The sequence below is a fragment of the Pyrgilauda ruficollis genome, unplaced genomic scaffold (genome assembly GCF_017590135.1).
Source record: "Pyrgilauda ruficollis isolate IOZ18807 unplaced genomic scaffold, ASM1759013v1 scaffold3, whole genome shotgun sequence".
Taxonomy (NCBI): domain Eukaryota; kingdom Metazoa; phylum Chordata; class Aves; order Passeriformes; family Passeridae; genus Pyrgilauda; species Pyrgilauda ruficollis.
Window position 1 is genome coordinate 58,193 of NW_024524377.1, and position 18,150 is coordinate 76,342.

At 45.9% G+C, this 18,150-nt stretch overlaps 1 protein-coding gene across 1 annotated transcript in view; it reads right to left on the reverse strand.

The window, feature by feature from the left end:
* Positions 1 to 18,144, reverse strand: part of EPC2 (enhancer of polycomb homolog 2) — a 35,587-nt gene extending 17,443 nt beyond the window's left edge. The window contains exons 1-2 of the mRNA XM_041473288.1: positions 17,953 to 18,144; positions 4,437 to 4,596 (exon numbers count right to left, since the gene is read on the reverse strand). Of these exons, the coding sequence (XP_041329222.1) occupies positions 4,437 to 4,596; positions 17,953 to 18,105 (313 nt within the window). The 5' untranslated portion in view covers positions 18,106 to 18,144. The remainder of the gene's footprint in view (positions 1 to 4,436; positions 4,597 to 17,952) is intronic.
* Between the last annotated feature and the right edge of the window lie 6 nt (positions 18,145 to 18,150).

Consider the following 18,150-nt stretch of genomic DNA (forward strand, 5'->3'; position numbering starts at 1 on the left):
ACAGACAAATATTTTATCTCCATGCTCTTAACTTGTGGCTATACCAAGTGCTAATTTTAAAACCTCTGCTACTGAGCTGCCCTGCGTGCTTTGAGAGCACCTTAAAAAAAACTTGGGAAACCAGAAGCAAAAGAAAACCCCTAAAGAAGTCTTTAAAACAAATCCCAGTGTTTTCCCTCCCACAGGCAGGTGATCAGCAGTGTCCTTCCACATCTCAGCCTTGCCCAAGATCACTCCCTCTGTGATCCAGTGCAATAAATGAGCTAAACCACTACCAGTGTTTATTTATTTATTTATGCAGGCACAGAATCTCAGGCAGATGCAGCTGGGAAGGGCTAAAAAGCAGCTCCTCAGCATCTTCAGCTCAAGCTGGTACCTCTCAAAGAGGAGACACTGCCCAACTGTGCCAACAGCACTTGGCCAGAAGAGTTCTCTGACCTACCACACACTGTAACAATTTATTTGAGGAGAAAATAATAACAGGCTGTAACCATGTGTCAAGAACTGCTGGCAATATTAATTCAGTAATACAAGTTGCATGGCAAGTTTATTTAAGACACTGTCACTGGGCATGTGACCAAGAGCTCTCCAACAATTAACTGTGTATGAGACTTCAACTGCAGCTTTCAACATCACATCTGCCTCTCCAGCAGATCACTGCTCACATGTGGGCTGAAAACCATTCAAGTCCACAAAAAGCTTGTTTGCCCTCAGGCAGATGTTGGTCTCACATCAGAAAAGATGTCAGCCTATTTCCTGTCAGTAGATAATTCAATAATCCCCTGTGGACACAATGTTTCCAGCCAGTTTTTCCAAGCCAGAATATCCGTGAGCAGGAGGATCTGTGACAGAAGATGGGATGTTGTTCTCTGTAAATTGTGAGCAGTGCCAGGAAACTTCCTTTCATTTCCACAATGGGAAAAGAAGAGTCACTAAAAGGTCCTGAACCATCCAGAATAAAACCAGGATCAAGTGAGATGCAACCAGGAGACACAAAGCCAAGCAAAAAGAAAACAAAAAGTCCAACCATTCAATCAAAAAGTACCTTAAACCACCCACCACCCTCAGGAGCACACTGTGGATATTAGTGATGGGTCTCCAGGAGGGAAGGCAGGTCACCCCCAGCACCTCAAGTGACCTCATGGTGCACCTCAGCTGGAAGCAGGGGGTCCCTCCCTAGTGCCATTCACTATTTTCAAGATATTCAAGATAAGATAAAAATATTCAAGATAAAAGGCATTCAACAGGTACTTGCCACCATCAAACAAATCCAGTCTCATTTTCTCAAACAACCCCCCATCATTCCTGTGAGAACAGCAGTAGCCCCTGTCACACATCCCACCTCTCATGCTTTTCTGCCATCAGCACTGCTGTTTGTTGTGCCCTGTATTTATCCCTGTCAAAGAGAGGGGGGTTACACGGGCTGCAGGTTAATGGCACTGCAGGGATGGAAGCATGATGTGTTTCTGTGCAGACAGGATGGCCACAAGCTCCCAGCAGCCTGGGAGGTGTGAGGGCCTCAGGAGTTGCAGGGTTACCATTCTCCCTTGGAGTTCACCAGCCCAAAGCTGGCTTGTCCCAGCACTGGCACACCCATGAAGTGTCCTCCTCCCTGATGTTCATCTACCACTCCTGAAAACACACCTTCAGCAACATCCTTAATCACCAGTTTTCTGATTTCCCCAAGCACTGAGTGAGCTGCAATTGTTCCAGAAAAAGCCATTTTTCACCCTGGAGCTGGCCTGCAGCGTGGCAGCTCCCTGGCTTCCAAAGCCATCACAAGACTTTGTTTGTGTGCCATGGATGAAACCACCCATCATCACTCCCTGCTCCTGCCCCTGCCATGGAGCTGGGGGAGCTGCTCCTGCAGGAGCTGCTGGAGAACCAGCCCTGAGTTCCAGTCCACATGGACACCTCCTGCTAAATCCTGGGACATTCTCCTGACTCAGGATGAATCCAGTCTTTCTTCTCCAGAACACGTGCATTTCCACAGGGCACTGTCAGACAGGCCCCAGTGCTCCCACCTGGGAAATTTCTGGAGGAATGTTCAGGACTTGCTGCTGCAAACACAGCATCCCAGTGCTCCCAGCTGGGAAGTTTCTCCAGGAATGCTCAGGAGTTTGCTCACTGCTGTTGCAAACACAACATCCAGTTCCCACACTCTGCCACTCCACCCACTCCCAGCAGTACCTGCCACAGGGATTTGCTTTTTTGTTTACTTGAGCTCCCCTAGGACCCAGTTTGTACTAACTCACACAAATGCAATTTGTTTCTCAGTGAAGTTACACTGAGCTGGGTTTAACTTCACTAAATTAACTCATTTCATTTAGCTAACTAAATTAAGGCTGTGGTTCCACACTCATGAAGCTGCCACAGGCAGGAGTTTCCACTGAAACCAGTGCTTCCAGTGCCCTCCCTCCCCAGCAATCCACAGCTCTGCCACCCCTTGTGCCAACTGCAGCCACCAGGCCTGAGCCAAGGCAGCCAACTGATAAACACTGAGGGTCACCCAACCAAAAAATGAAAGAGAAACTTCCTGCCAAAAAGTTCCTTTCAAGGATGACTGGAGTTCATTCCCCACTTAATGAAAATTGTTTCATTGTTTTTGACTCATCTTGCATCCCCTTAGCTCTAATTTAGGTCCAAGTTTACCAACATAATCTCTTTGCTAATTATCAGTAACTTAAAATGCATCTCCATGTTACTGACACTACAAATATTCTTGGAAAATTACAAGGAATGCTGGAATATTTATAACAGTTCAAGAGTTTTTCTTTACATTCAGCTCAGCATCACCTGTGTTGGTGCCACTGAGGTCAACTAATACTTGGAACTTTGCTTATTCACAAATTCCAGGCTTTACAAATAAATTAACTTTTCTCTGCTTGGAACCACTGATCTAAAAAATGAATGTAAAAAATATTAAAATACTAGGCTACCAGAATCCCAGCAAAACATAATTTGCCAGAAATACCCACCAGTAAGTATGGATTATAGTATGTGTCCTCCTGGCATTTTCCACCAGTTTACATAACTTCCCTGGCCAAAGTGGGTATTGCTGCTATTTGTGCTTTAAGATTAAAACAGAATTTCTAAGCAGTTTATGTAGCATAAAGCTGCCTTGTATCACACCTAGTCCATCCAGAATATGTGGGAAAAATTATCTTGGAGCAGTATCTGATATTTATCTTCAGCTGAAATACCTTCTCTAATTCTGTCCAGAAAGACTGTGAGTCTCAACAAGACAAAGACAATTTTGGCATAATATGTATAACATTTTTAGACATGTTTATTAACAGTATTCACAGTGTTTCTGGCAGTGTCCAACAAAGAACAGAATAAAATACATTCCTCCACCAGCAGCTTAGTTTCAGTTCATTCAGCCTGCCTTGCTTCTGAGTTTGTTTCTTTTATTAAGGAGAGAAACAATTCCTTTTAGTTGATTTTTCTCCATCACCTCTATGGTCTCTATCGCATCACAGAGAACCCTAAGTACATTATTTCCAAAATCTCCCATTTTGTAAATAAACAGTAAAAATTGGACACTTCAGCATGCTGGTGAGAAATGATGCAATAATTGAATCAAAGGTTTTGCTACAAAGGTAACTGCTGGGAGGAATCCAAGTGCCCAAATAACCCCATGAACCACATCCTGCAAAGGACAAACATGAATTGTGTGCCAAGGAACAAGTGAACTGCAAAAGTGTCATTTGTCAACAGAACATCAACCAAAGGAAATGGGAGAATTAATTCACAGCCCACAAGCTTAGATTAACAAGATCGTGTAAGACATAAGCTAAGCTCATGCAGAATATTTAGTTTTATCTATAAAATAAACTCAGAGTTCCCTGCTGAAATGGAATTGCTCAGTTTTAGCCAAACTCAGAGAAAAGTGACTGTTACCCAGAACAGCCTGAACCCCAGTGGCTGCACAGCTGCCCTGCCCTGCCAGAACTCTGTTATGAGCAGCAGGACAAAGGCTGATTTCATCACAAAAACTCTTCTGGTTTGTGGATCAGCACTTACAGAGAACTCTGGAGTCAACAGGTGAGCAAACTCCTGCTCCCTGCATCAGCACAAGCACCCAGGAGGCAGCCAGGCAGCTTCAGTTTCTCCTTCTCAGGACTAGGAAGGCCAAAACCACAAAAGTGAGGCTGGCTCAAGAACACTGCGAGCCCAAGAGCCAGGATGAGGCTCAGCAGCTGCTGCACACGACAGAGCACCAGCACAGAGCCAGAACCAAACCCAGCAGCAAACCCCCACCTTCACCTGCAACTCAATTCTTCCAGAACTCAAGAAGATACTGGAATTTCCATCTATAAATGGATCTCTGAGTCCTCCCACTGTAGCAACTCTAATCTCAAGACAAAGGTTCCTCAGGTTAAATAAGGAGGGGTTGAACAGACCCCACAACAATCCCAGAGTTTGGGACTCACGTTGGATGTGGATGAACTGCTTTGGTTGCTTGAACTCTCCTTTGTACAGACGATTGTAGTAGTTGACATTGCTCTCTGCTTCAGGGACTGGGATAACCATGCTCTCCTTCTTTTCTCTGAAAACTTGTTGTGCTGAGATGGCCCGTTGCAAATGATGTTCCTGCAAGGGGAAAACAGGAGAGTTCATTTAAGTATCTGTACAAAGTGCATACAAAGACAGTCAGCCTCTTCTCCCACTGTTCTCCTACAGGATAACAGAGTGGAGGCTTTGCTGGGTTTTACAGGCCAGCAGGATGCTTGTTCCCAGGTGTGTTCTCCATCTTTTAGGAATCTTAAAACTGCAGTGAGTGAACTACAAACAAGTTAAGAGAGCCCTTTGTTCAGACACAGCCCACACCTTCCACCAGACTGGGAAAAAGACAAACATTCAAACTTCACAAAATAAACTCAGCAGAAAATTAGGGCCGGGAAAAGCCAAACCCACCCTAACCTGTCAGAAAAAACATATGCAAGGCCTTTAAAGTCAAAAGAATAGCAAATTTCATCATTCCTGTCTTTCCAGCAATCCTTACTGGCCTGCTGTTAGAAGTTCAGCAAGCTAAGAGCAACAGGAAGAAGAATTCTCACAGAATAACACCTGAAAAGCAAGGACTCCCAAACAGGTATCCCTTCATTTTATTCTTACGGGACAGAAGTCACAAATTCCACAGAACCACTTCAGGTGAAATAGAGATCACAAAAAATGCAGCAGTTCACAAAGATTTTTTTTTCCCACATAATTTTATTAGTTAATTTATTAGTTAACTCAGTGACAACCATCTACTGTCGCAAGTCAGAGCTAAGCTGTAACTTCCCCCTTGAAAGACTTTTCCTGTTAAAATTTAAACCACTAAAAAATCTCTAAGGCTAAGACACCAAGGCTGCCTTCTGTGTGTCCAGGGGAGTGACATTCCTCACCAGGACAGATCTGAGATCCTCACAGCCCTTGGGAAAAGTGAAGTACCAAGTTCTCCAAATCCAGTACAAACCAAGCCAAGTGCAGTCTCCCAGCAGATGAACCAGGAGTGAAAGTTTCATTCTTTTACTGTTCTTCTCCAAAGTCTCCCAGAGCTGAAGGGAGGGAGGGGTGAACAGAATAACAACTGGAAATCCAAGCTCAGCTCTGTCACAGACCCATGGGACCTTACTTTGTTCCAGGGGCTGCAGGTTGTCCCCAGCCATTCCCACACACCCCTCTGCTGGAACAGCACTTGTCTGAGCAGGGAAAAGCACACACACAGAGAAAGGGTTTGCTGCTCTCTGTTCCTCCCTTGGCTTCCCAGGGTGCCCCTCCCCACGGTTAACACTCCCAAGAGGCCAGGATCAACACCAGGAATGGGAAGGTGCCAGCATTCCAGTGCCTGCCTGGCACTGCAGCCTGGCACACACGGCAGTCTGGCACTCACACACTCTGCTACCCACTTGGAAATTCTCTCAAGAACAAGATTTCTTCTTCTTTAATTCTACAGCATGGTGTCTTTGAAAAGGGGGAGTGAAATAAAACCCTTTTAAAATATGTAAATGATACTTAATGAACGATCCCCTTTTAAATGTTAAGATTTACAGAAACACAAATAATGCAATTCCTGCAAAATCAGAGCAGCTCTGGGAATCTCCTGCAGCAGATGAAGCAACATTAAATCAATCAGGCTCCCAAGTGAGTGCTATTAGAATTAAGACAAGCATGCAATCCAATAGCTGCTGTGATCTGCCTGAGTTACTCCACACTGAGTAAATCTGTCACTCCACCATTAAAACGTGTCTTGGAGAGCTTGGCAGTGCTGAGTAATTCAACTACACAGAAATGGTTTCATTACGGGGCTGCTTTCAACTGCTGTCCCTGGAGCTGTGTACCAACAGCCCAGAGCTGCTGGAAGGAAGGGTTTGATCTGTCCAAAACCCAGAACACCTTTAGCTTCTGCAGCCCATTGAAGGGTAATTGAGATGAGTAATCGAGGCTCTCAGCTGCTGGAAGCACACACGGAGTTCCCAAGGAAGGCTGACAATAGGTGTTAGCACTCATTTCACTATAAAAAGCCTTGGAGCAGAACACAGCTTTCAGACGGAGATTTCAGCTTTCAGCACTTGCTGCTGTCACTCCTCAAACAGCAGAGCTCCACAACAGATAGATTAGCTTTGCAAATTTTAAAATTAGGGGGAAAACCTCAAATCTTTCTGCTGAGCATCAAGTACAGGAGAATTTAACTCCTGAAACAATTCTGTTTAAACAAACCCTGAAGATTTTTATATGAAAGCTGGGCTAATTAAATGGATTTACTAAACCCGAAGAAGTGTTTTTACAGGCAGATTTATTACCATTACAACTTTTGGTCTAGTTTTCACTTTTTTCTGATGGTTTTGAAAGACACACAGTATTTTAAGCTCACACTGTGTTCTGCAGTAGGGCAGATGCAAAGGCCTTATACAAAATAAAGGAGCATTAGAGAACCGGTGATGACAGCAAACAGAACGTGCTGCCATGGGAATAAAAAGGAGCCCCTGACAAAGAGTGATTATCCATTAATTCCTTAAAAAGCAATCCAGACCTTTCTCTCCAGTATGAAGACAAAATTTCAAACAAACAGAGCTTAGACTGGGCTATTTCTTCAACCAGCAGCATTAGAGAGATGTAAATGTTTAGTGTGTGTAACACTGCTGCCTGAGCACATTTACACATTAAACCAGAGCTGCTCTCTGAATTCCTTCTGAAACACCACAATCCTTCCTTCCATTTCTCCTCAGGAGGGAAAAAACCCTAAAATTCCTGCAGTCCTGGTATATTTACACACTGAACCAGGGCTGCTCTCTGAACCCCTCTGAGACAGCACAATCCTTCCTTCCGTTTCTCCTCAGGAGGGAAAAACCCTAAAATTCCTGCAATCCTGGTATCTGAAACACTCAGTTTTTGTTGCAGACATTCAGAGCCAGGCTCCAAGTCCAGCTGAGAGCAAAGCAGCTCCACTGCCATCCCCTTCATCCCTGAAATCCCACAGATTTCATGTTCCCCCTCAACTTCCTATCTGGGAATTTCTTCACTACAAAACAGAGGCAAACATCAGGAATAAATCAACAAGTATGGATCCTATTACCCTGAAGTTATTTTTGTTAAGCTTCAAGGCAAACAGTGATCAATACAGAATGGTACTTTTAACATATTTTTTACCAATATCATGGAATCACAGAACGGTTTGGGTTGAAATCCTCTCATTCCAGCCCCCTGCTATGAGCAGGGATGCCCCAAACTGCTCCTATTTCCTTTTATCCCACAAACCAGAGCACTTGGACCCTACACACCAGGTTGGGTTTTCCTTAATCTTTAAGTCCCCTTCTGCCACCCCCAAGTAATCTCTGAGAAACAGAGTTTATCAAACTTTGTATAACTGCAAGTTTTTTGGTTGAGCATGGTTGGAGATGCCCATGGCTGAACACCATCTTACACTGAAAAGTTCATCTTAAATACCAAACTCCAGTGAGCAATTCCATATTGGATACAAACCCCTAGACAACAAAGTTTTAGGATTAAATTTACGTGTTCCCATCTTCACTCCTTAAAACTACACCATACAAGCAAAGCTCTCCATACAAGTGGGGTGGAAAAGTGAATTTACCAACAAATTTATCAATTTATCAAAGAATGTATCAATTTATCTACAAACTTATACATTTTTCCTACTCAAAAGAAGCTATTTCTACACCAACCTGGAGTCAGCCTTCCAATCTACCTGCGCCAAGAACAGAATTAAAACTAAGAGAACAATTAAAATGTACTAAAGTCCGAATATTTCACTTGTTAAACATTATATTCTAATTGGGACATTTTAAAAAAAGGAGATTTTTATCTTCAATATTGAGATTCAGAAGCAGAAAGTACAGAACTGCAGTGGGAAATGTGCAGACTCATCTTGCAAAGCCTGAAGCACAGCGAGTAACACCTCTTGACAGCACTTCCAGAAAGAAGTGTCAGAAAGCTCAAAAGCTAATTTGGTCAGAAGCCTCCCTGCCTTGGAAAGCCTCAGCCCCATCTCCTCCCTCTCTGCACACAAACACTTTTTTTAGATAAGATTCCCAAGAGCAAAAGTGTAAACTCAAGCAGCAGCTTTTGTTTTCTTGTGAAGTTAACCCTTTCAATCCTACAGAGCTGTTTCCCTCTCTTCCCCTCCCTCTGCTGTGGGATGGACAGAGGACAAGTGAAGTAAGGAGTCACACACAGAGCAGGAAATCAGCGTGAGCACCACAGGAATTCCCACCCTTGAGAGCTGAAACCCACTGCCTAATTCCCAATTTATTTTGAAAAACGAGCGTTTCAGTCATTAGCAAAGTTGATAATATGCATTTTTCTACTGATTTGATAAAGACTTAATCTAGTCAGGAATCAGAGCTGTTTCCTCTGCATAGAGGGTCCCCTTAATGCATTGGATTAATTATCAAGTAATGCAGGGCATTGGGAATACCATAAAAATCCAAATATTGAGTGGAAACCAACACACCCAAACCAAGGCTTTTGAGGACAACTGCACTCAGTTTCCTTAAGGAGTTTCCAACACTCAGAGGAAGGAAGCTGGAGGAAACCCACAAGAAACAGAAGATACACAAGTGGAAAGGGCTCGTGGAGCCACTTCTCAGTTTCACTTTTGGCCATATCACGTTTTTCCAACATGATATCCTCCACCCTTTCTTAAAAAAAGAAATAATCACAAGAACCACCTGCCCCACACTTGCCTTCCAGACTGCTGAACTGTGACTACAGGCCAAAAAAATGTACTAAGGGTTGGCTGCTCTTACTGACTCAGTGAGGGGAGGCAGGGGAAAGTGAATCAAATGGGGCTGCTCCATCCTAAAAAATTCACACAGGTCCCTGGAATGGGCAAAATCCATCCCTGGGAGGGTGGGGAGGCTCTGGCACAGGTTCCCAGAGCAGCTGTGGCTGCCCCTGTATCCCTGGCAGTGTCCAAGGCCAGGCTGGACAGGGCTTGGAGCANCTGGATGAGCTTTAAGTCCCTTCCAACCCAAACCAGTCTGGAATTCGCTGACTTTTCCATCACTTTCTTCCCTTTCCCTGTTGTTTAACAACTTCAACTTCCCAAAGCAGCACCAAAGCCAAGCCAATCTGGGACTACTTTACATCCAAATGTAAGTTATGCTCATCCCCTGAAGGCATCTCCCCACGTTGGATCGACCCAAGGAACGGCCCCCAGCATTGCTGAGCCCTGCAGCCCTGGGTGACACCTCCTGTCCAGGTGTTTCCAGAGAGGAGATGTGAATCTAAATGAGGAGAACTACCACACAATGCCCAGGAATGCCTTTCTTCCCCCTCTGGGTCCAAGGGAAGCACTTGAGGAAATGAGGGTGGCAATCAGCCCACAGAGCCTGATAAAGGGACAGGGACATGAGCACACACCACAACCATGCTTGTGTTTCTTTCTGCAGCACCCAACAGAAAAGAAGGAGTAAACATTTCTCTAAATAACTTTAATTCAGAAAAAGGAAACAATCCCATTTCGACCATTCCATGTCAAATTGGACAGGAAACAACTGGGAGATATCCCAAATATCACCCCAAGTGCAACATGTCTGAGAACATGAGCAATCTCTCATCCCTGTAAATAATGATTACTCACTATTTATGAGCATATGGACACACAACTGTCACTGTCTATGAAATGTCAAAAACCCCACAGCAACTAAAACCCTGTATTTTAAAGCTACAATTATTTATACAAGTTCCCAGTCTAGCAAAACATGAATATAAACTAATTATTAAAAATGAAATCATTGTTATAACAATAAATCGAATTATAAAAAAATCCTTTTGGAAAAGTTGTTTGTGGTATAAGAGGAGAAATTTGCGTTTACTGAGGAGTGGGATTTTTTTCCAAAAAAAGCTTTATGAGAATATTGTTACAAATAATGTAACATGTAGTCCAAAGAGCTCCTGGGGATACACTGGTATCACACCCAAGGTAAAAAATGGGAATTAGGAATCCTGATTATCCCAGTCCAAGCAGGATGGCAAGGCCCTGACCTAGAGAAATATTCTCTCATTTTTCATGTCATGAACCCCACGATGCATTTTTAAGGCTGAGACCCCCCAAGAAGGAGCTCTGCCCTTTATCAAACCCAGTATTATCCAGGGAGCCCAAACTCTGTCTGCTGCTGGCTGCTCTCACCAGCACCTCCGTGTGACTGTGAGTCACAGAGCGCTCCTTGCAGCAGGAGGAGCGAGAGTCCCCAGGAGGGAGAGCTGGGAATTCTCCAGCAGGAGCTGCCAGGAGACCACAGCACCTCTTCCTCTGCACTCAGCCTCAGCCTGTGGGGAACACCTTCATCCCAGGATTCACACCCAGAGTTTTTATTTAACTGAGGCACACACACCTACAGCAGGGAATTTGGATTTTACAGAGTTTTTAAACAAATGGTGTTTTCGTCACCGAAGTGATGCTACCTGGAGTGCTGGAGACCTGAGGAGCTGCACAGAAATCCCTCACTTTGTAATTAAAAACAACGTCAGAGATTGGCACTACAGTTTGGACAACTTAGGAAAAGGTTAGAGAAAATAAAACACACATATAGTAATTGATAGAAATCAAAATTATTAAAAATGAACTACAACATTTAATTTTAAACCAAATACCTTTAACTCAAGAAACATGAATTATAATTTTTTTTTTTTACTTCCTGTAGTATCAGTGTCTCCTTTAATTACCCAGTCTCTGGATACCACTGCAGACAGAGTGGTTTGTTTACATCCAAGTCTGGCACAAGGAATCCGACATCACCGGGATGCTTCAAAGTAGAAACAGTTTGTTTTATGCAACACAGACTGGTCTGAGATCCACCAAGTGTGAGCTGCAGCCAGAGAAACGGCACAAAGCTGAGAAAAACAAATTATAAATTCCAATGTAAACAACAGCAAACACCCCAGAAAGGGGGAGGAAAGGGAGTGTTTCTGCTGGCTGAGGAGTGATCCGAGGATGAAGTGCCCTGTGTGTCCCGGGGGACAGGACAGAGAGGAGGTCAGTGATACGGAAACCTGGTGGGAAAATGGCATCACCAACGGGGGAGAGCCTCCGAGTGAAGCTGAGCCAATCTCCAACTGCAGATGACACAAAAACCTCCCACACAGAACAATTCCGCCAGTGGGGAAGAGCTGAGCACCCAAATTTGAGAGACTAGAGGTGTAAATGTATTAATCACAATTAGAATTGCACTAAGGAAATCAGGGAAATTAACAAGTCAGATTTTTTTGCTGCAAATTTCTGTTCCCTTACATTTGCAGCACTTCACCTGCCATGGACAGGGGCAGTATTTTAATCCATTTCAGCCCCACTAGACTGTGATTATTATACATTAACAAGTAGGAATTTGCAAAAACCAAAGCTTTTAAATAGTATTTTCAGAAATGCTTTATTACTATGACTCAGAACTAGTCAGTACTTTCCAAATTATGACAGTCGATACTGATAATACTTTTAGTCTCACAAAATTATTCTTCCTACTTCTTACACTCTTTTATATACAGGAATTCAGTTCTAGTTCCCTTCTTCTCTACTTGTTATAGAAACTTCAGTTCTACAATTGATCTTCACCTCCACTGGCTTTTAGGACATCCAAGGTTTATGTAAATATTAAATGAGTTATTTACCTTTCCAAAAGCCGAAGTGTTAGAATGATAAATATGCTATGACATAAACAAGGCATTGTTGATTAGCCTTGTTGGCAAAATAAAATGCAAATAACCTTTTGAACATCTAGCATCAGTCAAAATGATCTTTCTTATGAAAAATAATTAAGAAGAGAGGTTACTATAAGCAGATTTGATGTCTGTTGATCCAAATTGTTCAAGCAGGACATTTCAACCGGTTTCAGTCAAAACAGAAATTGTACCAAGCTGCTTCCTGCTCCGTTTTGCCAAGCAGGAGCACCGTGAAGTCTGGCACTCTGTAAATCCAAGGAAGCCCGAGTTATTTCTTTCCAAGGTTTCCTTAAATTGAAGGAAAAGGAAAGACTGCTCCCCGCGTTTGAGACGTCCCAGAGCTGAGCCATTCAGCTCGGCGAGGCCGATTCCCAATCGCTCTCCTAAGCTTTTGTCATGGAATTCCACCTCCTGCCGAGGAGCCCTTCCCACCAGGGAAAGTTCCCGCATAATAACCCGAGGTGTGACTCAATTAACAGCTCCCTTTGTGCTCCAGGGCCACGGGCACCCAAACCCGCCCGGGCAGCTCTCCCAGCCCTGCCCGCTGACCCCGGCAGCCTCTGGCCTGCAGCAAAAATGCAGCTTTATCTCAATTACCCGCGCGGCGCTAAGATAGGGCTGAACCCATCTAACCTCGGGATGACACCGCCGCTCCCTTCCCATCCCTATCCCCACGTGCTCCCGCTGAAAGGATGGATGGATGATCCGCTGTCCCACGGTGGCTGCCACCACCCTTTATCAAGACCCCAAAAAGCAGAATGTCCTCTCTACCTGCAGGTCGGTTCCTCTGGCTCAGCTCTATCTCAAAAGCACACTTGGGGATCAGTGACATTTGTCCCGGGCTGAGCTGATATCCCAAGCACTTGCGACAGGTTTGCTGATAGGTGTTAATGTGATAAGCCCTAATAAACTGCTCGTGAGGTGGAGACTTAAGAGCAAATCTTGGTCGCGTTCAACTCCAGCCACAACAAATTAAACGTGGAGCTCCTCAATTTAAGAGCTCTCCAGAGCTCAGCTGATCGAGGTTAATTCTGATTCACCGTTATCAAACGGGACATTAAACACGGCCCAGAGATGCTGCAGGTGACAGCACAGCAAGGATAAAGGATCAGAGCTGGAAACTGAAAGAATGCCTGGGAATAGAACTGAAATGGGCACTTGGGAGGAACATCACTGCACAGGGCGATGGGACTGGGAGGAGGGAGAAAAGTTCAGGAGATGAAGGCAGGAAAAGATCTCAAACAAAACTGAAGTTCAAAATTCTGTGAATAAAAATCACAGGCCAGCATTTTGCTGCTAATGCCAAACATACTTCAGTAATCTCAGCAGCTTCCAAATACTCCCCAAGTAAGTAAATAAATACAGGCGCTTAATCTAACTGAGGAATAACTTACACTGGGAATTTTATTTCCCCAGCAGATAACCCAGCTGATTTTAGTCAAACAAACCCAATTCCTTTCCTAAGCAAAGCATGCTCTTGATTTCAGCTGGTTTTGCATGGAAATACAATCCTTGGAGTTTCTCACATAGATTCCCATGCAGTCTTTCTGAGGGATTTCTGTTTTACAGAACATTTGCATGGTTGGAGCTGAAGTTATCCTCTGTTGGCCTCCAGTTTTCCTCTCTGCTGTCTGGGCTTCTTTGTTCTACAAAGTCTCTCGTTTGTAAGGAACTTTGAGGGTTCAACCACAGGTTATGAGTGCACAGCCCACACACAAACATCCAGTTAAGAGCAGGTTCTGTCCATGTGGGCAGTGATTTATGTGTATTTGTGTTTTTAAACCCAGACCTGAGTGCATCAGACAGCACCAGGCAGGTACTTCTGAACAGCAGCTTAAGTAAATCCTCGCACATTTGATACTCTCCTAGCTCCCTGTAGAAATATTCATTATGGATATTTCTGCTGATACAGTTTAACAGGAAAACCAGGACTTGTGCAAAGTTAAAAGTTTCCTGCTTTGAAAGGAGAATGAAAAAGCTGTTCCAGGAGCACCACCACCTCCAGGACACCTCAAAGCCCGAGGATGAGCACTTCAAGTTCCAGCATTACAAAAGAAACTGAATGAACTAAGGGGAAAAAAAAAAGAAAAATAAAAAAGAATTTCAAGTTAACTACTTCCAGCCGAAATAATCTGAAGTGAGCGTTGTATTTAATGATCAGAGAAGGCTCATCCCGAGGTGATCCCTGAAGGGCTGGGAAGGAAAGTCCCTTCCCACGGGTACGGTGTCAGCATTTCTGCAGCGTCAAAGCACGTCCTTAAGTTGCCATTCCTGCACTTTTCCTCTCTACCCCCAGGCCTGTGATGCCGTGCCAAGCTGAAGTGTAAATGAACGGATGTGCAAACAAGCGCTGAGATGAAGGCTCAGATAGCTCCGACCGGGCAATCCCGGGATCACCCATTACCACCACATTTTCAGCTTCCTCACACCTCAGGTAAATTCACCTCCCAGAGTCTCCCGTGTGAATGTGCCTCATTAGCAAGCAGGATTTCAGCTCACAATGTGCAACTCGGCAATCTCCAGTAACAGGTATTCAAATAAAAACACAGTTATGTGGTAAGAAACAAACCCAGGGCTTATCTATCCTGCAACTTTCTCCCTTTCCAGTCAAAACAATTCATTAGCATTAGGAAGTACGAGTCTTACTCATCAGGGAAAAAAAAGAAAACCCACAAGTGTCCCCGCTCAGTTTCTGAAGTCCCAAAAGGACACCTTCCTGCTTCTGCTTAACAGCGATCGCTCTCTCACGCGAGTTTAAAAACAAACCCACGCAATCTTCTTCCTCAGGTTTAATTCAGAGTAAATTATAAACATTTGTAACATAAACATTGCTACAGAAGAGAAACCTAATTCTTTCACAGCTGGAATCTCCAAGTGAGAGAAATGAGCTGCTGATTTGTGAAACGCTGAGTGGATATAAATCTCTGAGATACTCATACAGAAACAGTTCCAGAATATTCATCACGAATAAATGGACCAAAATCTGCATTTTTGTATGTACAAAAGATCAATCACCAGCTAATTAAACCACATGCCTGCACCAGCGAGGCTGGGTTTTAAAGAACAGGGCAGACATGTCACCCAAGCGTTTCGAATCCTGCAAATCTGTAAATAATGCTGATTTCCAGTGGAATATATCTCGGAAGGTGCTGTCTGACCCCGTGACACTCTTGCTACAAGACCTTTCTGGTGCCACCGGGGGTCCCCAAGGGGGCACCGGGAGGAGAGCGGCGTCCTGGGGCCAGAGGAACACGGGGTTCGTGGCTCTGAACAGCAGATGGGGAACAGCAGCCACCCTGAGCTGCAAACAACTTTCACTCGGGAAAAAAAGGCCGTGAGACACCCCAGAAACTGAGGGGGCAGAAATGAGTGTGCAGAGATTGCTCTCTCCCTCCAAAAAGTCCCTTTCCAAAGACAATCACAGCAGTACTTGCTATGAATTAAAGCTGTTTAGGTATTTGTCAAATATTTAACTACTGCCACCCACAACAGCCATTCCTAGAAGGGATTTAATGTAATTTTTTCAAAAAGTATCATCAAGAATTATCTGTGTTACACTGGGAGAAGGACAAGCCATGAATGAAACCATCACCACATGGCAATAATCTGAACAATCTAAGAATAGCAGTTTATAATCTTGCCTGGCTGATGATCTCGCACTATGTTTATATATTGCTTCAGTCATTTCGTTTTGAGACTATTACATAATATATCAAACAGAGCCACATGTCAGGGCTGAGAAAACAAACCTCACTCACACAGAAAAACAACTTTTAGGACAACACTAAAGTACTTTTATTGAAGTATAAATCTAATCTTCTCAATCATTTAAGCAGCCCATAAGCAGCTTGTTTGCTTGAACTCTTACAGCAATTTTCCATTAACAACTTTATTTTAAACATGATTTATCAAAATAACAGCAACTTTAAAGAATTAATTTAAATATTAAATGCAAGCACAGCACTGCAAGATAGACTTTCGAGGCAGAGAAAACCAAATTAGTCTCCAATGTTGCTTCATTAGTACCCCAGTGTCATTCCTTTTAACTACAATCCCAGCTTCTAGCAGCATCACTCTTAGGGAATTCCTGAAGTTTTGATCACAATATAATATACAGTAAATTAAAAAATAACAGCCCACCATAATAAGACAGAGGATTCCTTTTAATACCAACAGTCAGGTGAGAAAAAGCAACGAGGAAAGCACGGAGCCTCCTTTGACAGCTGTAACCTCGGAAAAGCCAATCCACAGGCACAGAGGTTTGGCTGAGGCGGAGACACGGATTCATTGAGGAAATTCTGGAGGGTGCATTTACTATCGGCTCTGCAAGTACAGACACATCAGGCGACAGCCTCTGTCTGAGCTTGTGACACAACTCCCAGGAGCAGAAAATAAACCTTACTCTTACAGAAAAGTGTTTGAAGATCAGCAAGACAAAGCAGTACATTCGGAGGACACCAGAGCTGCGTGCGAGCATTTTCAAAGCTGTCCAGCTGCTCACCAAAACCCCCACAAACTTATATTTACCTCAGCGCACAAAAGCTTTTCCACCCTTCAACACTACGAGCAGAACACACACCCCGTGTCCACGCTGAACACCGGCTGGTTGATTTGGAAATAACCTTAAAGCTCCAACGCTTCACGCAACGATCCCAGCTGACGCCTCTGCCGTGCGATGCACACCGAGCAGCAGCACAAACCAGCGGTGTTAAACAACTCCGAGCAGCACCGGGGGGGCTGCAGGAGCACAGACTGCCCCACACCGGGAGCCAAAGCTGCTGTGCGTCCCTGCAGCCCCACATGTGCACTGTGTGTGTGTGTCTGTGCCGGGCTGTGCCCTCAGCCCCACAGGTGCACAAGCGCAGGGACTGACAGCGGCCCGAACCCCACACGGAGCTGCCGCCGGGCTCGGGGACAACCGGCCGGAGGAGAGGGACAGCACATCCCGCTGTCCCTCGGAAAGGGAGAAGCTGGCCCGGAGCCGCTCGTTCCCTGTGGAGCGGCTCAGCACAGCACCCAGCACTTCCACGCCGCCACCACCTCCCCAGCCCGAGCGACTTGACAGCCACTCACAACAGGGTTGGCAGGAGTAGTATCAGCTTCAGTCCACAACGCGCCGAGCACCCCGAGCCGCTCCACCGGGCCGGCATCCCGAGCCCGCTGGCATCCCCAGCTGCTCCGGCATCCCGCGCACCCCGCACCGGCACAGCCCGAGCCCGCTCCGGCATCCCCGAGCCGCCGCTCCGGCATCCCGGCTCCGATACTCCGTTCCGCCCCTCCGGCACACTGAGCCGCTGTGCCGCTCGGACATCCCGAGTGGGCTCCGGCACGCCGAGCTGACAATCCGAACTGACACCCCGAGCCGGCTCCGGCACGCCGCGCCGCACGCTCCACCGCTCTGACATCCCGAGCCGCTCCGGCAGCCGGAGCCTGTCCGCCAGCCCGCTCCGCTCCGCCGGGCCGGCGCCGCGCTCCGCCGCTCTGACACCGCGCTCGGCCGCTCCGACACCGCGCTCCGCTCCGCGCTGCCGCCGGCCCGTCCCGCCGCCCTCACGCCGAGCCCCCCCCCACTCACCCGCGCCCGGGACGCGCAGCAGAAGATGGCGGACGGCGGCAGGGCCCGCTCGCGGCGCCGGACCGCGGCTTACGCTGCGCCGTTTGCGCAGCGCCCCGAGCGCCCCGCGGCGGAGCGAGCGTAGCGCGCTTGGTGAATACCGGCGGCCGGTTCCCCGTGCGGGGGGTGCCTGTAAACAATGGTGCCCCCCCTGCGCCGCGCTCCCTTACCGATTCTTCCTCCTTCTCCATCCCCGTGGGCATCTGCGGCACGGCCCGGTTGATGGAGACGCAGTCGTTGAGGTCGGGCATGTCCTTGCCGCGGTAGATGGGCAGCGGTTTGGCGGCGTCTAGCGCCCGGGCGCGGAAGGAGAGTTTGCTCATTGTCTCCCCCTCACAATAACACCCCGGGGCCGGGCGGGCGGGGGG